This window comes from Antechinus flavipes, chromosome 3 (genome assembly GCF_016432865.1).
Source record: "Antechinus flavipes isolate AdamAnt ecotype Samford, QLD, Australia chromosome 3, AdamAnt_v2, whole genome shotgun sequence".
Lineage (NCBI taxonomy): Eukaryota > Metazoa > Chordata > Mammalia > Dasyuromorphia > Dasyuridae > Antechinus > Antechinus flavipes.
In genome coordinates this window covers 320,973,614-320,998,202 of record NC_067400.1, presented here as the reverse complement: position 1 = coordinate 320,998,202, position 24,589 = coordinate 320,973,614, and the positions used below count along the sequence as shown (strand labels likewise).

At 37.1% G+C, this 24,589-nt stretch overlaps 1 protein-coding gene across 1 annotated transcript in view; it reads left to right on the top strand.

Annotated features, from left to right (window-relative positions):
* The window catches only part of ITGB5 (integrin subunit beta 5), a 211,419-nt gene that overhangs the window by 23,766 nt on the left and 163,064 nt on the right, over nucleotides 1-24,589 (top strand). Inside the window, exon 2 of the mRNA XM_051985464.1 lies at nucleotides 3,899-3,984. Within this exon, the coding sequence (XP_051841424.1) occupies nucleotides 3,899-3,984 (86 nt within the window). The remainder of the gene's footprint in view (nucleotides 1-3,898; nucleotides 3,985-24,589) is intronic.

Here is a 24,589-nt window from a genome sequence, read left to right as displayed (position 1 = left end):
AGGAACAGGTGAAAGTGTTGGTAGGCCTTCAACAGCAGCCCTTCCTAAAAAATTGAAGTACTCATTTGTAATCCTAATTGTTGTAAAATGTCGCTTCCCCATAAATGGATGGGGATTTTTTCAACTATAAAAGGAATAAAAACTCCTGTTTTGCCTTCAAAAGTCCATCTCAAAGGGGTAGCACTAACTTCAGCTAGTATTGATCCTCCTACGCCAGACATGTAGGTGTCTGCCTTGATTTTTGGCCAATTACTGGGTCAGTTGGCACCTCTAATGACTGTACAATCTGTACCAGTATCTACCAATCCTTCTAATGATATGCCATTTATGTAGATAGTGAGCATAGGTCAGTCAGCTGTCACAGCTGCTGTCCAGTATATTCCTGGGTTTTGTTGCTTGGAGTCAGAATCTGGGCTACTATCACCAGATTACTTATTAGGAGTCTGTATCAGTAAACCTGATACTACTACTTCTCCTGATTGTTAAGTCATATATTGTCTACCTGTATTAGTGACTGGGATATTATCTGCACATTCCCCAGTTTCCCACAACAGTATGGATGGACACTGTTTTGTAAGTACTCTCAGGAGGTGAAATGGTCAAGCCTACTATGCCTGGAGGCAAGGGATCCATAGGCTGGAGGGGAACAGATTTCACCTCTCCAGGGGGTATCTCAGTTGTCCCAGCTGCATACAACTCTATTCTCCCCAATTGTAATCCCTGTCTCCCATCAGGTTGCTTCCTGGCTGATTGGTCATATCTGGGTACTGAACTTCTAGGCATTCTCTAGGTATAGCATTGGCTGCCATCATGCCCCAAGTATTTTTTGCCTTGGGCCCTGAGGCTGGGCCCCTCATCCCGTTTCCCTAAATAAGTCTACATTCTGATGCCCAATGGAAGCCTCTGTTGCATTTTGGACATGGGGTATTGGGTCTTGTTCTCCCACCCTGTTTTCTCATTCTGTCTCTATGCCAACATTGAGCTTTCAGAGGCCCTACTTTACCACATTGAAAGCATTGACGAGTCTCTCTGGAAGTCTCTTGCCAAAAGGGACCCTGTCTTCCCATGTTTGGATCTTGGGAAGTGTGCATCATAGCCTGGCCATAAAAGGTATTTGTGCCCACTGTGGCACAGTGTCTTGTGATGTCCTCTAAAGAAGCATCCTTGAGTAGTCCCAGTATAATTCTTCTACAAACCTATTAGCATTTTCTTTAGCAAGTTGCCTTATCATAATGTCCATTACTGCATTTTCACCATTAGTTCGTATGACAGCTGTCTGCAAACATCCCACAAAATCAGCAAAGGGTTCATTTGGCCCTTGTGCAATTTTTGTGAAAGCTTCACCCTTGTCATTTTTTAACAGGGAGAAAAGCCTATGCTTTGATAGCAGCAGCTATTTGTTCATATGCTGCTATGGGGTAATTAATCTGTACTGAAATGTCTGCATAAGAATCTACACTTGTTAGTTGGTTATAGGTGATTGGAGTATTAACTCCACTTTGACTATTTTTTTGGGCTTATATTCTACAGAGCTCACTATATTCAGAAAGCCACAACAAGTTTTGTACAGATTCTAAGCATGTCCTTGCTATAGATTTCCAGTCCCTGGGGTTAAGACTTCATAAGCCAAATTCTGAAATAACATCTTAACATAAACTGATGTAGCCCCATGGAGAGTGGAAGCCTTTTTCAAGTCTTTGAGGATTTCTATATCAAAAGGGGTATATCTTCTGCTTTCTTGACCTGAAGAATTAAACTGTTGAATCACAGGATACATTCCTATTTTCAAATCAGCTATATCCTGCCCTTCTTCTGTGGCTTTAAGTACTGCCTTTTGCAATCTAGTCATAGGAGGGAGTGATTGCTGGGGGAGGTGCTGGTGGTATCACTGCCCCTCCCACTAATCCTCCTCCCTTCATCCTGGAAGGTGGAGTTTATGTGGGCATGTCAATAATATGCTCCCATTTAGGTATTTGAAGCTGCCTTGTGAGAGCGAGAATCACCATGCCCTTGAACCTCACTTAACTCCTCATGCCCTCTGCTGATATTGCCATTAATCTGTCTTTGGTCTTCCTCTTTTTCCTCATACTTCCTCATCTGGATGTTTTAAAAACTTTTCTTTTTTCTATAACTTGCAGGATTCTTTAAGGCCAATTGTATTATGTTGTATATATTGAATGTTTCCTTGGAAATTGAATCAGGACCTTTATCATTGTAGTATTCACATAGTTGATCTCCCTACTATTTCCAGTTATCTGTCCCTATATCTTCTTCCTTTAAGAACCAAGGGGACGTGCCTTCTAATATACTTAAGAGTCTAGCGATCTGCTCCCAGGTTACAATTAAACCTGGTCCCTTGATCAACTTAAGTATGCTTTCTATAGTGCCCCCTCGGGGAAGGGATGGGGGTTGGGCTGGGGATGGGGAGAATCTTTTCCTAGTATCTGCCCCATTTCAGCCAGAAAAGGTTACTAGTTTAGCCTTTAATAAAGTAAGTTCCCTGTTTGTCTATTAAAATACTTGCCCTATTTCCTGGTCACTAGGGACTTCTTCAGTGAAATTAGGGTCCTTGGTCCACACGCTGGGCACCAAATGTGAAGACCAAGTTTGCACCCTGGATATCTTAGAATCAACCAGAGTCAGGATAAGCAAAAGTCCTTGGTTTTTATTCTTGGTCTTTAGGGGTAGAAGTGAATTGGATGGATGCAGGATTTCCACGACCTCCCTTCTCTTCCTCTACTGCCAAAGTGACTCTGGCTTGTCTTACTCCACCCCCTAATCCCTCCTACAATTCTTTGTATATAGCAAAAGATCGAGCCAGCACAGAATAGTAGGAAGGACCATTTTCCAAGCATATGCTAATGGAGTATTGTCCAATTGGTAATTAGCCTTAAGTGCTCAGTTATCTAATTCCAGTGCATCAACTCAGAGTTTCAGCCCTTTATATCAGGAGAATAATTTATACAATAACAGTAGTACTATGTAGAACAAATAACTCTGAAAGCTATAAAAACTCTGATCAACAATGACCCTCCTTGATTCCAGAGAACCAGCGAAAGAATTGAAGGCACAGATTGAGATGTGGTGGGGTTTTTTTGGTCTTATTTGTGCACATAACCAATGAAGAATTTATTTTTTTTTCTTTGTGTATATTTGTTACAAAAAATGTCTTTTTTCTTTTCCTATTGTGTTGGAGGTGAGAGGAAAAGAAAATAGATTTCCCTCTTTTAAAAAATTAACATGCATACAAATTTCAGTGTGGTAAAGAAAAAAAAAAACTATAGTTAATTTAAAAGACCAAAAGTTTTTCAGAATGTTTCTTGCAATTTTGGAGAATTAGATAAAAAATGAATGACACTTTCCTCCCTTTCTTTCTTCTAAGGGATTCTGTGTTTCAAAGGCTTGGGTGCCTATTTGAAAACAGGCTAACTGGTGAAGTGGATAGGGCATGGGACCTGGGGTTCGAAAGCTTCTCTTTGTGAATTCAAATCTAGCCTCAGATAGTTACTAGCTGTGTGATCCTGGGCAAGGACCTTAACACTGTTTGCCTCTCTTTCCTCATCTGTACATGAGCTGGAGAAGGAATTGGCGAACTACTCCAAGTTCTTTGCCAAGAAAACTCCAAATGGGGTCACGAAGAGTTGGACATAACAGAAATGACTAAACATCAAAAAATAAATATTTGTTAGGATTGACGGTGTGATACAGAGATCTGTAATGATAAGAAGGGGATAATGATTTGATGAATGTTGTTGAATAGTAAGGAAGGAAAAGATGCAACAATAGCTTTCTATTGAACAAATGGTCCCCCAATGACTCCTCAAGACTCCTCAAAAGCTTCACCATTAAAGTGATAGCTTGGTAACTCACTGTCTCTTTTATTTTTTGTCTTTGAAAGGTCTCAACATTTGTACAAGTGGGAGTGCCACCTCCTGTGAAGAGTGTCTGCTCATCAACCCAAAATGTGCTTGGTGTTCCAAAGAGGTAGGAGAGGGAGAAGGGTTGAGAGTTGCTGCTAACAACCAGAATTAACATTTATATAGTGTTGTAAGGCTTACAAAGCACTTTACATATATAGCATTTGATCTTCACTACTCTGGGAAGTAAGTGCCAATGTTCTCATTTTGGTGATGAGGAAACTGAGTCAGACAGTGGAGAAAGTGACTTGCTCAGAATCACACAACCAGTAAGTGTTCAAGGCTGCATTTGAACTCGACTCTTCCTGAGTTTAGGCTCAGTTCTTTATTCACTATGCTGCCTGTTACTTCTCCTAAAGGGACTTGATCAGAGACTAAAACTCCTCATTTTCTTTACTCCCACTCCCCTGTTTCCCAAGACACAACAGGTTTTTGTGTAAATCTGCAAGCTGATTACTTAGATTAGAGACAAAGAAAGTGTTGCTGTTTTATGAAACTATTTAAGCAGTATTTCTATTTGCTGTTGAGTTGTATTGTTTCTTTCCTTTTAGGAATGTGTTTTCATTTCATTTTGACTTAAGAACTCAGGGCCAGAACCCTTTGCTGAACCCCATAGATAGAGACTAGCAACTTTGAATTTGTGGGATTACTTCCTTGGCACATAGCATTCTGGTATTTGCATGTGGAATGTTGCGGAATGTTAGTAATAGTTACGTTGGCTTTTTATCAGAGTACAAACATTATAAATTGGCTCTTACTATCTTTGGGTTTAAAGCAGCTGCTACTTCTCCAAGTTCTAAAAGTTGTTCATTGGCATATTTATAAGATAGTAGCTTTAAGGTTGTGATCTAATAAGGAAATGTGTAATACCTAAACTTAATATCTCTCTCAAATTTACTTTTTCTTAAATCCTGCTTAAAAAAACTTATTATTTGTGTGATTCTTGAAAATCACTTAACCTATCTGGACCTAACTCTTCTCATTTGTAATATGAAGGGATTCTTTGTACAGACAAAATTAATGCAGATAGAACAAGAGAAACTATAGAATAGAAAAATATTTTTTTTTTTACCAATGTTACTTATATCATACAGTATACAAACATATTTAGCTATCATATGTGCATATATATACATGCATGTATATATATAAATATATACACATATACATAGATATTCAAATATATGAATCCAAGAGATGTATCAAAGAATATGAATAATTTTCAAAGGAATGGCAAAATATCAGTCCTTTTGAAAACATCTTCCAAATCACTAATAATAAGAGGAACAGACATTTTAAAAATATTTATTTTATCTCATACCCTGAAATTTTTCAAAGGTGATCAAAAACAAAAGAAATAAAAGAAAAAGAAAAGAGTTAGTGTTGAAGAATTGTGAGAATAATTGTGAGTTGTGATTATTCTAGATAACAATATAGAATTATGCATGAAAACTAGTCCTAAAGTCTTCCTACTCTGACTCAACTATTCTAGGATACTTTTATACTTCAGAGAGATCAAAGGCAAAAACTGAGTTTCAGTTTATATTCAGTATATGTGTATATTATTTACAATTAAGAACTTTGGTAATTAAGATCTGGAAATAAGATGGATGAATAAATTGTTACATATTAAGGCAACAGAGTGAAGTAAATAGGTATTGTAGTGAATAGAGTTGTGATCCTAGAGTTAGGAATAGATAATTCTATCCCAACCTCCGATATTTACTAGCAATGTGATTCTAGGCAAGTCAATTATAATAGTAGTACCTTAGAGGGTCATTGTAATATTTGGTAAAATTTGACATGTGCTTTATAAACCTTAAAGCATTATATAAATGCTACCGATTAACATTATTATGTGAATAAAGTGGAATATTATTGTGCTGTAAGCAATGTAGAATATGAGGAATTCAGAGAATCATGGGGTAATCTCTATGAACTGATACAGAGTGAAGTAAATAGATATAGAAAAGAAAATAGTATGCAACTATGTAATTAAAAATATCCCTGAAAGGCAGCCAAAGTGAGTAAGTAAAAAACCAATAATGTTTCCTTAGAACAGATAATGAAACATCCTGTCCCTTTTCTCAGCAGAAAACTGGGAGGACTATGAGATCAGGAAATTGCAAATATTGTCAGATAGGCCAGTTGTATCAATTGCTTTAGCTATTTTTTTTTTTTTTTTTGTAATAAGGAAGGTTTCAATTTTGGTGATGGTGAGTAAGTATATAACTAGTAATAATGTAAATACAATGAATCATTAAAGCCTATTTAAAAAATAAAATGATAAAATTACACAAAGGGGACTAGACACTAGCCCATAAGGTCCCTTCAGATTTAAAATTATCTCATGAGGGTATGGCATTATGAACTTCATTAATATTCTTTCTCTATTCCTCCAAACTTCTTAGCATCATTAATCTACTAGTCATTCAACATGCATTTTTTTCACTTAATATTTAATTTTCCCCAATTACATGTAAAGATAGTTTTCAATATTCATTTTTGTAAGACTTTGTGTTCCATATTTTTTTCTCTCTTCTTACCTTACTTCTCCCCTCCCTAAGACAGCAAGCAATCTGATATAGGTAATATGTCAATATACATTTATTAAGTGCTGTACTCTGTGCCAAGAACTGTGCTAGGCTGGAAATACAAACAAAGGCAAAAGCCAGTTTCTGCTCTTAAAGAACTTACAATCTAACAGGAGAGAGAACATGAAAACCTCTACATATAAATTATACAAACAGGACAAATTGGCGATAATCAACAGGGAGAGAACATTAAAATTAAGGGGCATCAGGAAAGATTTCTTGTAGAATGAGGAGCTTTAACTAGGATTTAAAGGAGACCAGGGAAGCCAAGAGATGAAGATGAAGAGGAAGAAAAGAGAAGCCATGACAGATAGTCAGTTAGAATGACCAGGGCCTGAAAATATGAAGTATTTAAACCAGTGCTGCCATATTACAGAGAATCTATGGGATGCATAAGGTGGAAAAGCAAAAATAGAAAGGTAGGAGAGGGTCCCATGGTGAAGGAATTTGAATGGCAAGTAGAAGATTTTATATTTGAGCATGAGATGTTGATCCTATAGTTTGATGAATAGTGGAATGGAGTGGGCATGTAGAGCTTGGGCAGTCACATGATAGAGTTGATCACAAAGATATTTGCATTCCTAAAACTAATTCTTCTACTTTTATCCCTAATCCAATTTCTTCTCTTGGACTTTGCTCTAGTAATCATTCTCTCTCTTTCTTCAGTTTTTCATTGCCATTGATTGCTTTTCATCTTCCTCTAAATATTGTCTGTTCCCCCCAATCCTTTTTATCAGAGTATAAACCATAATCCTTATATCCTAACTAGCCACTCTACCATCTTTCTTCTTTCCTTTACTCTAAGCTTCTTCAAAAAGTTATCTCTACCTAATGCCTCTAGTTCTTCATTAACCTATTTCTCTTTGCAACTTTAAAAAATCTAGCTTCTATTTTCACGATTCTACTGAAAATGGAATCTCTGATAGTTTTCTGATCACTAAACTGTTAGTTTTTCACTTGTGCTTGACCACTGCAGGGTCTTCTTCTTGTCTTGTGGGTTTCAAGGCACCATATATTCTGGATTCTTCTATTTCTTTAGCCTTTCCTATTTTCTTCCACTGTCTTTTTCTTCTTCTTTTTTTGACCCCTTCAAGTGGATGTGTCTTATCTTTCTGTGCTTTTTCTTCTGTAACTCTCTTTAAATTCTAACAGCTTCAAATACCACTTCTATGCAGATAACCCCAATATCTATGCTCTAATCCCATTCTTTTCTATGAACTTTAGCTCTTTCTAAATGTCCTGTAGGTACCTTATATCCCACAGGTCCCAAAGCCAACTTTATCTTTTCCATAAATCTGATCCTCCTGACTTCATTATTTTGTTTATGGCATCACCATTTATCTAGTCAAGAAAATGAATATTGCAACTTTGGGGAAATCTTTGATGTTTCCCACTTCTTTATCCTTCCTACTAAAACAGTTTATGTTCCTTTGGGCTGTTAAATATCTCCCCCACCAAAAAAATATATTTTATTTGAAAAAACAGAATAAGCAAAAAGAAAAACAGAAAAGCAATATGAAACAAAATGAAACAAAACAAAAGAGAACATTATCATATACCTAGCAGAATATCAGAGAGGATTCAAAATATATAACAACAAATGCCCATTTTAAAAAGCATAAGTATTAGAAGAAATTATATTTATGAGTTTCTGTCTTTACTTTCTTGTAAATCGTTCTTTGTTCTCTGCTGCACACTTTATTTACTTTACCCCCCCCCACCTTTCATCCTCTCCCTACCCCCAAGCAGGCTATAGTTAAAAAAAGATATATTTATATATACATATGTAGATATATACATATACACATAATACACATAAACATACACACACATATCCCTTTCATCCTTCCACCCCCAAGCAAGTTATAGTTAAGAAAAGATATATTCATGTACACATATGTAGATATACACACAGACTCCTCCCTTCCCTCCCCCCCATATACAAGTCTTTCCTATCCTTGCTGATTCTTTCATTAAATTCAGCTCCATAACTTGGCTTACTGTTACTTAACCTCCGCCCCCCGCCCCCCACCTCCTCCCACCCAGGGATCCTATCCTTGTCTTCTTCCTTCACCCTTTGCTTCCCCATCCACTTATCCCTCCCTCCTTATTTCTTTATAGGTTTTGGAGCTTGCTATACCCTTCATGGTATACATGTAGTGTATACCCATTCTCTATATAAGTAAGTTTTCAGAACTCTGAGCCCTTCTCCCCCCCTCCAATGCCTCTGTGTCTATTCTTCCTCTGCACCTCATTTGTATAGCATGATTACTATTTTTACCTTTACTCTGCCAGTCTTTCTTTTGAGCATGCCCTATTGTTCATGTAATTCTTAAACATAAAATACATTTTTCTATTAAGAAAAAAACAATTTGTCTATGTTTAAACAGTTTATTTATATTAAGTTCCTTTGTTCTTTTATATAAGCTCTTATATGTTAAATTTTCTGTTAAGTTCCAATTTGATTGATAGAAAGTCCTGAAAATCTTCAAGTTTATTTATTGAATGTCCATATTTTATATTTTTTTATATTTTATAATTTGTAGATTATTTTGCTGGATAGGCTACTTTTGGCTGCAGGTCTAGTTCGTTTGCTCTGCCTATAGATATGATTCCAAGATCTGTGAGCTTTTATTGTATCTGCTGCTAAGTCTTGTACAATTCTAATTATAGCTCCAGTGTATTCGAATTGTTTTTTTCTTGTTTCTCCAAAATTTTTTCTTTGATCTGGTGGTTTCAAAATTTGGCAATAATATTCCTATGTGTTTTCCACAAAGGATCTCTCTGAGGTGGTATTCAGTCGATTTTTTCTGTTTCTACTTCCCTTCATGTTCTATCACTCCAGGACAATTTTCTAGGATTATTTCTTATATTATTATGTCAAAGATCTCTTTTTAGTCACAACTTTCAAGCAGTCTAATTATTCTTATATTTTTTCTTCTTGATCTGTTCTCCAGATCTGTTGTTTTTCTTATGAGTTGTTTCATATTCTGTTTTATTTTCTCATTCTTTATAATCTTGTTTTGTTGTTTCTTGGTCTTTCATAGCTTCACTGGCTTCCCCTTTCCCAATTATAATTTTCAAAGAGTTATTTTCATCTTTGAGACTCTATACTTCCTTTTATAATTGGTTAATTTTTTTCATTATCTTCTTGTTTTTCTTGGATGGTTTTAATTTTTTCTTTAGTTTTTCCTCAATGTCTCTCATTTGATTTTTGAATTCTTTTTTGAATTCTACAAATTCTTTCCAGGCAGGGAGCCATTTCACATTACTCTTTGGAATAGAAGCTTTTTTTTTTTTTTTTTTTTTTTAACTAAAGTGTCCTCTGAAGATGAATCCCATTCTTTTCTGTTCCCATAATATCTTTCAATGGTGGGGTTCTTCTTTGCCAGTTCATTTTTTCTTAAATAAGAGATATTAGTGTAAGCACCTCTAATTGTGGGTTGGGGGAATGGTTCCTCAAGCTTGCCTTCAGCTCTCCCCTCTGACCAAACCTCAAACCAAGTGCTCCTCTTACCTGTAAGTGCCCACAGCCAGCAGTGCCCTACCCTGATGCTTCTGCACTTACCCTGTCCAGGTTCCTCCTTGACCAGGGCTACATCTCAGCAATACAGCTGGACCTGTCATTTCCAATCAGCAGAGGGTCATTCTATTTTTTCCACTCAAAACTCCACTAGACAAACATCCTGGGAGGTGAAAATGTCTGTGGTTCCTGCTGAGGCTTCAACCACAACCAGCTATCCCCAGGGGTCCCTACTTAGTGTTTCTGCAGAGCTAACCTGGAGGTATTTGCTCTTCAAAGAGGTTAATCTCAGCCATGGGTCTTTCTTCAGATCTTGTCTGATTATATCTGGAGGACCCCTGTTCTTCTCCAAGTCTTCTTGGTTTTTCAGCACTCTATATTTAGACCTGAGATGCAAATTTGTTCTATTTATTGCTTTATTTTTTATCTAGTCTTAATCACTGAATGGACATTGCTTCAGTCCAACTGAAACCTGTCAGGCCTCCTGGTCTATATCTTGCCACTGACCTAGGTGGCTCTGGGGGAGAGATTAAGGCTGATTGACTTTGCACAACCCTCACTTGCTTCAGTCCAACTCATTTGCAAGACATCACCTTTTTGATGCCATAGAAGTCTTTGACGATGAAGAACAAACAACAACAGCAGCCAACTCTACTCCTTTCCTCCCTCCTTTCTTCCCTTCCCCTGTCCCAAGGCAATTGGGGTTAAGTGACTTGCCCAGGGTCACTCAGCTTGGAAGTGTTAAGTGGCTAAGGTCGCATTTGAACTCAAGTCCTCCTGACTTCAGGACTGATGCTCTATCCATTGTGCCATTTAGCTGCCCTGACTCTCTTCTTTTAATCTGTCCTTATTATTAGCAGAATATACTTATGTGAACATATCTGCTCTTGCTGTTATGCACATATCAAAAAATTTTTTATTGCATACCAAAGAAACTTCAAATTATTCTGGCATTCAAAGCTTTTCCTATCTTTCTAGCCTTCTCTTATTAGTCTCTTTTATACATTCTATGCTTCATTGCATCTGGAATCTTCTGTGGCCTCTTCTGTGCCTGGAGAAATGTCTCCCTTTCTCTCCCTTTGCCTGTGAATGCCTGTTCATCCACTAAAGTAGAGATTAAATCTTTACTCTCCCAGAAACCCTTCTCTGAACTTTATAATTCTTAATAACCCCCTACAAACCTTTTCTAGCATTTTGTTTGTAACGCTTTCATATACATTTTTTGGCTATATATCAGAAGGTATCTATTGGGCGTCTTGGTCCACTACTAAATTGTAATGTCCATCAATAGGGTCTTATCTAAACTTAGTGTCTCTTCAGCATCTGTGCATTGTAAATGTTTAATAAATGTTTGCTGAAGAAATGAATGCCTATCAGTTTCAACTGCAGAATTTATGAAGGTATGCTTTAGTAGCCACATTTTGAGTCCACTGTCTAGGGAAATGCAGGAGAAGAAAAATAGACATACATCATGTGATTATTCAGTTTTTGTAAAAAGGAACTTGTGGCAGCTAGGTGGCTCAGTGGATAGAGCACCAACCTAGAAGTCAGGAGGACCTAAGTTCAAATTTGGCTTGGGACAACTTAACAATTCTTAGCTGTATGACTCTGGGCAAGTCACTTAATCCCAATTGCCTCAGGGGAAAAAAAAAAGAAAAAGGGAACTGAATAAAATATAAGCATTAGTTAGAAAATAATGAAAAGAAATAATTTTAAAAGTATCTCCCACGAATCCTTAAAATGACTTAATCTGTTGGAAGCCTGTGAAAATTTGTTCCAAGGATCAAAGAGATCAGTTATTCCCATAGCCTCACAATTGTGGGAAGTTAGGAACCCTACTTTTATTTTCCCCATTCCCCCCCCCCCCAGATGATGTAGCTGAGGTTTCTAGAAGTTACTTAACCAATGCACACTTAGCTGTGAGTCACAGAGACAGAGAGAGGAGTGAAAAAAAGAGAAGGCCAGAGAAAAGGAACTATGTCTTAATTTTCCAGTCCTTTTAGGTGGGAACACTTTTTTTTGGTTAAAAATTAATTTAGAAAGTTTAAATTTCCACCTTGTCTAGAATTTTCTGGAAAACACTTTCTCTTTTGAAACATTTTCCCTTTGGAAATAGAATCAGATCCTCGGAATCACTGTATTTAAGAATGCCTCAGGAAAAGAAAAGTAGAAAGTGTGAGCTATAATGAACTATACATCACAGGGTGCCTCCAGGACTTTAGGTACACAGAGCTCAAGTTAAACGAAGCAGAAAAACATTAAACAAATCCAATGTGTTTTGTTTAATTCCCAGCAAGAAGATGAAAGAACCACTTTATGTGTTTTAACAGTCTGGAAGTGGAATATAGAGAAGCAAACATATTCAAAGAGTACAATTCTTCTTGGTATTAGTGTGTCTACACCATCAATGGGGAATCCTGAATTTTGCTCAACCAGACTTCAGTAAAAGTGGCAACTCTTAATCTGTACACCTTTTTAGTAAGAAGTCAATGATAGGGAAAGGGAGAAGAGAATAAGCATTTATATAGTTCCTATTATGTGCTAGGCCCTAAACTAAGAACTTTACAAATACCTCATTTGATCTTCATGACAACCCTTTCATATAAGGTCTATTATTTTACAATTGAGGAAACTGAGGCAAGTTGAAGTTAAATGGCTTTTCCAGAGTCACACAGCTTATAAGTGTCTGAGGCTGGATTTGAACTCAAATCTTCTTGACTCCAGATTCAGTGTTCTATATACTACATCACCTAGCTGCCTCAAGATAAGAAAAATTTGGAGCTTGTAACTAACTGCCCTGCTTTTCCTTTACTTTATTTCCTCCAAAATACAGTTGATGTCATTGGTCCTCTTTGAAAACAAAGGATGAACTACAATTCTGTTCCATTTGAAATTTGTATTTTCAACTTTTCACTCTGAAGTTTCTTTCCTTTTAAAAAAATATTGTTTTATTTTTTCTAGCTATATGTGTATATTAACTTTTAAAATACCCATTTCTTTATAATCATGTTGGGAGAGAAAAATCAGAACAAAAGGAAAAAAACAGAAAGAAGTGAACATAGTATGTATTGATTTACATTTAATCCCCATAGTTCTCTTTTTAGAGGCAAATGGCATTTTCTGTCCAAATTTTATTGGGATTGCCTTGGATCACTTAACCACTGAGAAGAACCAAGTCTTTCATAGTTGATCATTGCACGATTTTGTTGCTATTGTATACAATGTATTACTGGTTTTGCTTGTTTTATTCAGCATTAGTTCATGTAAATCTTTTCAGGCTTTAGTAAAATCAGCTTGTTCATCATTTTAGTAGGACAATAATATTCCATTATCTTCATATACCACAACTTGTTCAACCATTTCACCATTGATGTGCATCTACTCATTTTCCAATTCTTTGCTACCACAAAAAGAGCAGCTACAAACATTTTTGCACATGTGGGTCCTATTCTCTCCTTTTTGATTTCTGATACAGATAGGATTTCCTTTCCCACCCTCTTTTGTAATGAATGATTTGTTAAATATGTCATTTATTATTTGTTAATCAGTATTCAGCATAAGTGCAATAAAATTCAATGAACATTTATTTAATGCCTATTATTTTTAAAGAGGTAGCTAGATGGATAGAATGCTGGGCCTGAGTCATGAAGATTTCTTCTTTACTTCCTCCTCAGTTAAGGATGGATAGGTGGAACCATGAATAGAATACTGGCCTGGGAATTAAGAATAACCTAAGTTCAAAATCCAGTCTCAGACACTAGCTTTGTGATCCTGATCAAGTCACTCAACCCTGTTTGCTTCAATTTCCTCATCTGTAAAATGAACTGAAGAAATAGCAAACCACTTCTATATCTGCCAAGAAAGCCCTACATAGTGTCATGAAGAGTTGTACATGACTGAAATGAACAACAATGTTAGATGAAGAATAATGTTGTGTATAGAGAGCAGACCTTGGTGGCTGGAACACTTAGGTTTAAGATATTCCTCTGACAAGTCACTTAACCTATCAATGCCCTCGGCAGCTCTCTAAGAGAAAATATTTCTGAGGCATTGACTAATTTGCATTGATGGAGAGACTTTCCCACACTGGGAGCCTACTATACTGCTGAAACTACAGATCCAGACACCACCTCCTTTTTCACCCCCACCAAATGTGCAGAATCCACTAAAGTTTTCTTCTGATCTCAATGACGATGCCAGTAGAACTTTTGAATCAAGTAGAACCAAATCTTAATAGGTTTAGACATAGAGGGCTATCTTCATTGAATTACAATATCAAAGAATTTGGGGGATGGAAAAGATCTCAGGGCCATTGAATCCAATCCACTGATGATGACAAGTGGTCAGCCAGCCTCTGAAGATCTCCAAAGAGGTAGTCTCTGAACCTGTTTCTCCATTTGTAAAAGGGGGATAAGAATACCTGCCCTATAGAGTTTGTTAAAATCAGATGAAATCATTTATGTCTCAGGGCTTTGGAAACTGTAATATCCTTTACTAGCATATGGTATTGTAGTTTCTATATTATACCTAAATAGTAGTAGCAAACTTGAACAGAAACTGAGGCCACTAAATATACATAAGGATCTCTGTGGGTCATATAGCCTTAGAAAATCACGTATTAACATTCTGTGCTCCATTATACTTTCATTTATTTTGTTAACTATTTCCTGATTAAATTTTAATCTTGTGGGGCTGCATTTGGGGTCAGGCATTTGATGCTTCTGCTGTAAAGAATTCAATGTAGATTAGAAGTTGCAACCGACACTGGAGTGGGATTCTAAATCCACATTTAATAGTTTCTAGCTGTGTGACCCTGGGCAAGTCAATTTACTTAACTTTTGGAGGTTTCAGTTTTCTCCTCAGTTAAATGGGATTCCATTCAGTGACCTCTAAAGTCATTTCCAGCTCCAAATATACTCCTGTGACCTCATCTTCATTTCAAACAACATATACCTAAGTTCTTTTGTTATAGAGAGTTTGTGTTTTATGGGTCAGATTCTGAAAAAAGATTGGATTATGTTACACCAGTATATTAATTGTGAAGAATTTGATTTAATTATATCAAAAAAGCAGCATCTCTGTGATCTGCTGGGATACAAAAATAATTTCTTTCTCCAAAAATAATTTCTTTCTCGAAAACTCTGGGGTAGTAAGTTATATTTGTGATAAGCCAATTTTTCCTATGATCCTTCTTTGTATATGCACTGATACACAGAAATAAACTGTCAGATATGTGGGAGAAGGTAGCTGTTGAATGGTGTTATTTACAGGACAGTCCCTTGCTTGATATAATGTGCTAGAAAGTAATAAAGTGCCTGACTCTGGGTAAGGATTTTGGGAGGTTCTGGGGGGAAGAAGTCTAGAATGGGAGATAACAATTGTTCAAAATACTTTTGTTTGTAAATTGAGAGACGATTAGGTCAGATTAATTTATTGCCATGATTTGTGAGCTGAAATGTCCATCTGAATCTGATTGTCTTAATCTTTAAGTTTTCTAATACCTACCTACCTACCTACCTACCTACCTACCTACCTACCTACCTACCTATCTACCTACCTACGTACTCTGGTTAAACAGTCAGCTCAGCCAAAAAACCATCTTAGACCTCATTTAGATATAGAGGGGCCCTTGGCGGCCATCTTGTCCAACTCATCTCTTTTTACAGATCCAGAAAGTGAGGCTCAGAGTGTTTAAATTACCTACCCAGATTGATAGTGCTAATAAGTGTCAGAAGCCAGTTCTTTCCAGACATTGTCTTGTGCTCTATCCATTACAACAAGTTATCTCTCATAAAGGCTCCTGGAATTGGAAAAGGTGTAGAGATCATGTAACTGCACAATTTTATTTTACAGGTGAAGAAACAGGTCCTACAGAGGTTTAGCAAATTTCTTACAATCCACAACTAGCATGGGACATAGACAGAAATAGAAACCAAGTCTCTCCTCTCTTCCCTGTCCCTCAGCTTTTTCCACCTTACCGTGTTGCTAACTCTGAATACCAATTAAACAAAGTCATATGATTCAAGTTTGTTGGGGATAATCATGAGGGAAACTGAGTTTAATTTTTAACATTTGGGGGATTCCTAATGGACCACATTAGCTGCTTCTTAATTTATTTAGCTCATAACATAAGTAGTAAGAGCACGATATATATCTATTGAAATAGCCAATGAGATAATGTCTGTAAGGTACTTAACACAGTGCCTGACATAAAGTGGGTACTTAACAAATGCTCAACAAATGCTCATTCCCTTCTCTTGTTCCCTTTATTTATAGGTTTGAAAATGAAGCACAACTTCTAAGTTCTCCAGTAAAACTCAAATGAAAAGCTGAAGGATGAGAGCTTAGCTTTTTTCCTCTTCTTCCTTTAAAATGACATCTAATAACCTCTTTTCCCCCCTAGGATAGGTAATTAGGGGTTTTTTAAATTGCAAACTTGAGAGATGATTTTACTGATTTTCCCAAAATTTAGGTAGGATGGGGAAGTAACTTTTTTTTTGTAACTTTATCCAAGTTTACCATTGAGAACAAAGTCTAAAGGATTGAAAATATCAGTTTTAGTAAATTAATTTAATGATTACACTTAAGGGATTTGGCTCTTTCTTTCCTTATTCTTTTCTGTCTTTTTATTTTCCCTTCTTTCTCTCCCTTCCTTCCCTTCTTTCCCTCTTTCTCCCTTTCCCTCCCATAAAGCACAACTAATATGTGTGACCTGGACAAAGCATTTTGTCTTTCTGGGCCTCAGTTTCCTCAGCTTTAATTTTGTTTGAGCTGATCTCTTGACATTTTTTTTTCCATTTTGGAATCAGTGGGAGTTTCCTTTATGTTAGGTTATACTTGATTATTTTTCCAGCATCCATGAGTCAATAGCCTTTGGTAAAACAGTTCCTCACCATTAGTTTTGTGGGGAATAGAAAAGGTGAAGAACTTACAGGAATGTATGAATTCTTTTTCTGTATTTTATTATTTCTGTGTTTCCCCTATGACCTGTATATGTGCAGGCTCATATCTACTTGAGCCTTGGCCAGCTAGAAACATATTTACTTAACCTGAACTGATGACATTTATTGGTATTTGACATTTATCAATATTTAGTCTATTAGCTGGACCACTGTCTGCTTGATTAAGCCTGAAGGCCTGACTTTGTTTCCCAGAAATCAGGAGATTTCAGGGAAACAGAAACCTTCCATTCCAATCTCCCCAACTAGCAACAACCAATTAGATGCCTCCCCCTCCCCTTCTCAATGCTCTCTTACTTGTGATGTAATTTCTTGTATAAAAGCTATGTATCTTTACTACTCCTTTAGCCCTCCTACCGCGAGCTTATCTTGCGATGGGACGGCTCATCCTCCGATGGGACGGCTCATCCTCTGCAGGTTTTTCAATAAACAACTTTTCTGCCTTCTACTGAGTGATCTCTGAGTAGTCATTTTGGGTAAGGGTCTTCTAGATCCCTTACAGTTTGAACTATTTCTATTTCAGAGCTAAGCATTGATTCTAGGGAACTCAGATTTCCTATTCAACTTCTGGTAGTCTCCATTTTAGAGAGGCTGAAGAGAAGAGGAATAAAGACTAAGAATTTTTTATTGGACAGGGCAAGGAGAGATGTGGTGGTAAATGTTCAATAATTGGCCCTCCAGAAAAAAAAAATGCATCTAGGACAAACTTTTAAATTGCATCTGTATTAGTAACATTTTTTCCAGTACTTTCTTTAGTTTAGACAATGGACAATATAATATGTCAAGTCAGATTTATGGTATTTGCTGATTTTGGAGATGTAAATACTCTGAAAACTTAAACATCTTGAAGGCAAGATCTTCATTCAGTAGGTTTTGGGTGGAGACTCCATCTTCAGTTTAGTTCATTTTAGGATCCTGGAAAAGAGGTTCTGAGTTTTTCATGGAATCCATCATTGTGCTATAAGATTTAGATTAGTTTGCAAACGTTTCTGTAGAAGTTAATATGTGAACAACTTAGGATAAAGTACTCTATGATCCTAAGTAATTTTTAAAACTTAGGAAGCAATAGTATGTGAACAGTGCCATCTCTTTGTCACCAAATTGGATGTTGAGTCATTTTTCAGTTATGTTCCATTCTTTGTGACCCCATTTTGGGTTTACTTAGCAAAGATACTGGAGTGATTTGCCATTTCCTTCTCCAGTTCATTTTATAGATGAGGAAACTGAGTTAACCAGGTTTAAGTGATTTGATCAATGTCACTCTGCTAGGAGGTATCTGAGGCCAGGTTTGAATTCAGGAAGATTAGTCTTTGGGACTGGCATTCTATCCACTGTGACACCAAACTGTTCGTGTCCTTTCTTCCCCCCAAAGTGTTTAATCTGTGAGCTTTTTTAGACTCAAAAGTTGCAAAGAAAGAGATGACCTGCCTTGATGCAGAGGAAATTCTCTCTAGGATCTCTCTAAAACAGGGGTCCTCAAACTTTTTCAATAGGGGGCCAATTCACTGTCCCTCAAACTGTTGGCGGACTGGACTATAGTAAAAACAAAAACTTTGTTTTATGGTCCTTTAAATAAAGAAACTTCATAGCCCTGGGTGAAGGGGATAATCATCCTCAGCTGCCGCATCTGGTCCGCTGGCCGTAGTTTGAGGACTTAAAACAACATGACTATGAGTTGAATCTCTATCCTTCATTTGTGTTATTTTTTTCCAAAAAATCTTATTTTTCTGATTTCTTTTGGTTTTGGACAAATTTGCATAGCATCTTCACTATGGACATATTTTTATCCCTATTTTTTTAAATGAGGAAAACAAAGAAGTTAGTAATATCACTTTGACAAGGTGGCCAGTAAATATTGCAACTGGCCTTCTAGCTCCAGACTTTGTCTTTCCAAGTCTCTGTATGTTTTCTACCTATGCCCCAGAATTGTGTTGGAGTGGCTTTTCCTTGCAGACTGATTTGCCAAGTGATCAGAGAGGCTGAGTAACTATTGGGGAGTTTTCTATTCTTAGATCCCGTTGAGTTACACCTGTGCAGTGTCTCCCACGCTGCCTTGGAGCTCTTTCTAAGTTTTTAAACAAAGCTGCCTGCCTGGAGAGTCTGTTAGCTTTGTAAGGATCACTTGGGCTGGGTGTTGCCTGAAAAACCTATTTTGACATCTTCCTGTTGGATTGACTTTCCCTGGGGCAAGAGGGTAAAAAGCTACTCTCAGAGGTGCAGCAATATTCTTCTCTCCTTTTGCATTGGGACAGAAGATATGTGATCGACAAAACTGATTTTAACCATTCACAGAAAAATAAAATAATTCTTAAAAAGAATGCTTTGTTGGGTCAGGATAAGAGTGCACAGAAGAAAGGAAGAGGACTAATTATTTTGGACATATGAAAATTAATCTTCCTATCTCTAGGATATTTGGACCGCTAGGTACAATAGTAGATAGAGTACCCAATCTGGAGTCAGGAAGACCTGAAATCAAATCTTAGCTCAGACACTTACTCACTTTGTGATATTGGATAAATCATTTTATTGGTGTATGCCACTGATGTTAGAGTACCAAGGCTCAAACCATCTTCAGATCAGACAAAGGCAATTATTTTGGGGATAAAACATTCTGTGGGCTGTCTTTGGGTAGGGAGAAACAACTCAGCAGAGTAGAGCAAGGGTTTATAGAAGGGAAAGTAAGAAAAAACAAAATTGGGTTAATGACCTCAGAAGATTTTGCATACCTTTGGTAATCTCAATAAGATACATAGGGAAAAGATCCTGAGTGGATTGAGAGTGAGAGGGAGAGGAAAAGAGTTGGGGAAGGGAGAACAGAGGGGGAGAGAAGAGGAAGGGAATGAAAGTGAAAGTGCCAGGATTATTAAGGCTGGAGCAGCAACTAAGATTACTTCATTCTCCTCTCAAAAAAACTGGGACTCAAATTCATTTGGGACTAGGGATGAAGTTCTCATCTTCAATAACTGCTTCAGATGTAGATCTGGCCCTGCCTGAAGGCCCAGTTATGAGAAGGTGGAAATGGATGTGAATTGCGTCTGAGGATGTCTAGGGGTTGAGATGCCCCTTCCAGAAGCTGAGGTAGGGGTTGATATTTTTCTTGTAAGGCCATCTGGAATCTGCTTGAGATTAGTCTGGAAGACACAAATCTTATTAAAAGGTTTAAAAGACAGAAATGTCAAAAGCAGAGTAACAATTAGGAGAGGTGTCAGTAGAGGGGACAGAGAAGAAAGAAACCTGAATCACCAGTAGCTTGTTCCTAAAGCCTTTGAAAGTAGTTGCTGATGGTCATGTATCCAATTGGTTTTCTTGAGGATGTTGGAGGTGTTGATGTAAACACAACAGGAAATTTCGGCCAGAGCTCCAATGGGCTTTTTAAAGGCTGGGAGATAGTCCAGAGTTATACTATTGTCTAGGACTACATTGACCAAGGAGTCAAGGGACTTTTGACATCTTTGAGGTACTAGCAGTAGTCCTGGTATGACATCATTAAGTTCCCAATAACCAAGGTAATAGACCCAGGAAATTTGCCATTCTTTCCCAAGAACTGTCAAAAAAAAATTGTTTCCTTTGGTGGTGCATATGTGGAACAGATCATAGACAAAATTGGGTGTATGCAGCTTAGAGTGTGAATGTAATGGCATTTATAAGAGGCAAAGCATTGGAAAGTGAGGGCAAAAGAATAATTCACTCAGAGAGGAGGATGAGCTATTAGGAGTGTTATAAGAACCACAAAAAAGATGTATACCTTTGGAGCACAGATGGAATTGGAGTCTTTTAAGTTCCAGGGATGCAAATAGTTACATTAACTCTATTTGCCTCAGTTTCCTCATGTGGGAATGGAGGCCATTGTCACTATATCACTATGTGTAGGGAAAAGGGGAAAGCAGAAGACTGGAAGGATAGGGAGGATCAGGTTCTGAAGGACTTGCACATTTTATATAGGATATCAATAAACTGGAAAAGACACAGAGAAAGGAAAGGCAGAATGGTCAAGGGCCTGGTGTCCATGTTATATGAGAATTAGTTGACAGAACTCAGGTTATTTTGCTTGGAGAAGAGAGGGCCAGAGAAAAACAGTGCAGTGATTCTATCCATTCCCCAGGCCCTTCCAGTATTCTTAACCTTTCTGCTCTAGTTAGAAATTAGATAAATCTACGAGTCCCTCATAGGTGTTAACATTTCGTTGTGGTCTCTATTCTATGGGGAAAAAATCATGAAAAAGCATAAAGTAGAGAAAAAAGTGGTTCAATCTGCATTCTTTATCTGGATGTAGATAGCATTTTCCTTTGTTAATCCTTTGTATTTATCTTGGATCATTTGTGTTACTGAGAAGAGCTGAGTCATTCATAGTTGATCATCATCACACAATGTTGCTAATACTGTATACAATGTTTTCCTAGTTCTGCTCATTTCACTTTGTATCAGTTCATACAAGTCTTTCCAGGTGTCTCCGAAATCTGCCTGTTCATCATTTCTTATAGCACAATAGTACTCCATTACATTTACCTACCACAACTTAGTCAACCATTTCTCAGTTGATGGGCATGTGCTCAATTTCTACTCTTTTCTTACTACTAAGTAGACTGCTATAAATATTTTTGCACGTTTAGTTCCTTGCCACTTCTGCCTTCCTCCCATTTAAAAAAAATCTCTTTGGGATACATATCTTGTAGTGGTATTGCTGGAGAAAGGGGTATATACCATTTGGTAGCCCTTAGGGTATAGTCCTAAATTGCTCTCCACAATGGTTGATCCCCTCACAACTCCACTAACAGTACATTAGTGTCCCAATTTTCCCACATCCCCTTCAACATTCGTCCCTTTTTTGGGGGTCACATTAGCATATGAGGTGGTACCTCAGAGTTGTTTCAATTTACATTTCTCTAATCAAAAGTGATTTAGAGCTTCTTCATATGCCTATAGATGATTTTGATTTCTTCATCTAAAAACTGCCTTTTCATATCATTTGATCATTTATCAATTAGGGAATGCTAGCAGTAGTTTAAAAAAAAAAAACTAATTGAAACAAATGTTCCCTGCCTAGGATCAGAATCCATTTGATCTTTTTGCTTGAGATGCATGTTAAAGGGCCTGATGTTTTAGATATTGAATCCTTGCCTTGACTTCTGTGGCTTTTCCTTTATTTCTTAAACAGTTTCAGCAGACAAGCTAAATCAGGTTGATGATAACCAATGATTTAGGGGTGAGTTGGGAGATGTGTGTCCTAAGCATGTGAAGACTTCCAGCTAGAGGAATGGGTGGATAAGAACAATTTTTTCCACTGGCCATGAAAGGGGCTGAAACAAGTGTTATGGAGCATTGAGAGCTTGGTCTGACATTGAAGATAACAAGGTCATCCACTGTATCCCCGACCATCAGCAGTCATTTTTGACTTTTGCTCTGCCATTGGGCTTAGATGATTTAAGAAGAGAGAAGCTGATGACTTTGTGCATCTCTGTCTCACTTAAATATAATTTACTCACAAGTCAAGATATTAACTATGAAGTCGTTAGTCCTCTTTAGAAATGAAGGATGAACAAGGTCAAGGTTATCACTTCTTCAAGCTCCTGATAATTGTTTGGTTTTTGAAATCTTAACTGAATATTTACAACCTTAGTCCTGGTCCTGCCTAAAAATCATTTGTCCTATTGTTGGCCATTCTTGTCATAGTATGACACTAACAAATCGCAGCTGCCATCTTGGTACCAAGGAGAGTGTTGAACTTGGGTCACAAGACCTAATAGAAGCTCTGCTATCTATTACCATTGTGACCTTGATAAAGTGACTAATTACTCTGGCTCTCAGTTTCCAATAGAGAGTTGGATGAGGTGACTTCTAAGGCACTTCAGACTTTAGTTTTGTGATCCTTCAAGATGCATTGAAAGGCCTGCCTAATTTTTGAAGTCTTTATTTCCCATGTTTTTCTCCCGTCTTGGCACCTCTTGGAATCTAGAACATTGTTTAAGAATCCCCTTAAATCTGTGCCTTTCCTATTATTGCTATCTGCATCCTTTCTCCAAGTTCGTATGTACTACGTACAAGCTGCTCACTCCTGTCTCTTTTAGAAGAAAGTTCCTTGAAAATAGGGATTTTTTTTCCATTTTCTTTTCATTTATGCTTGGTACATAGTAAGTGCCTAATAAATGATGTTAAATTGAATTGAATTGAACTCTAGCCAATATACATCTCTCTGAATTTTGATCACTTATAATATTATTTAAAATCTTTTAATGAACAAAAAAACTTTACCGTCTCTCCTTTCCCCAAATCTTTAAAAAAGAAAAAAACAAAACCCTTGTAAAAATATACATAATTAAGCAAAACAAATTCCCAAGTTGATTATTTGTAATGTATATAATTATTGGGTAATTATATACATTAATATGGTATGTATTTATTAATATGGGTGTGTATGTGTCTCTCTCTTTCTCTCTCTCTCTCCTCCCCTTTCCTCTTTCCTTTTTTCTTTCTGTCTTCTTGTCTCTTTGTAACTCTGCCTCTGTGACTGGGTCTCTCTCCTCTGCATTCATCAGCTTATGTTCAGGAGGTGGGTAACATGCTCGCTTTATCATTGGTCCTTTGGAATAGTAATTGGACACTGCCTTGATCAGAGTTCTTACACTTTTCAAAACTGTTTTACTTTACAATATTGTTGTGGGGCAGCTAGTTGGCACAGTGGATAGATGCTGAACTTGAACTCAGGAAGATGAATTTTCCTGAATTCAAATCCAGCTTCAGATACTTCCTAGCAGTGTGTCCCTGGCTCACTTAATCCAGTTTGCCTCAATTCCTCATCTGTAAAATGTGCTGGAAAAGAAAATGGCATCCTAATATCTTTGCCAAGAAAATCCCAAAAGGAGTCACAAGGAATTGGGACATGACTGAAATTACAGACCATAACAATCAAGTTGTATCACACTATTGCATGTCTTTTGTGTGGAATAAAGCATTCAGTACCCTTTGTTATGTACTATAGTCAATTCATCATTTTACCTGATATTCTGTTCAGAATACAAATGAAATGATCCTTCTCTTGTCAATAGGGGAATTTGTCTACTATTGTTGCTGTATGCTTTAAGTTGTAGTATTGTAAAGCAGCAAGGTAGGATCCTAGAAAGAGATCCTATCCCTGAGTGGGAGAGTGGGAAGGTACCTAATAAAGTAGGAAAGTAAGAGAAGCTAATGGTCTTAAGCCATGTGGGTTTTTTCCTTTTCTTTAAAGTTCTTTCCTAGTTTGTTTTATGCTCTGATGAAAAAATCCATACTGCCTTCCCTGATAAAAATCACTGTAAGGCCTTAATCCTTCTTCTTGCCAGCACCAACATGTGTCTGTGCAGCACCCCTGACTTGCCTCATTCCATTCTTGCATTCCTTTCACTGTTTTCTTGATTCTTAGGCTTTGCAAGTCTGTGCTTTAGTTGATTATCCTTTGCATAGAAAAGTAATCATAAATCATGTCCAAAGCTGTTCTTTGGTCACTGCTGGAGTAGTTTCCCATCCAGCTATATTCACTCATCTGGACTTTTCCATCATGTAAAAATATCTTCATCCTGGTACATGTCTCATCAGTAACTCCTGTCTCTGGGCTCCCTCCCT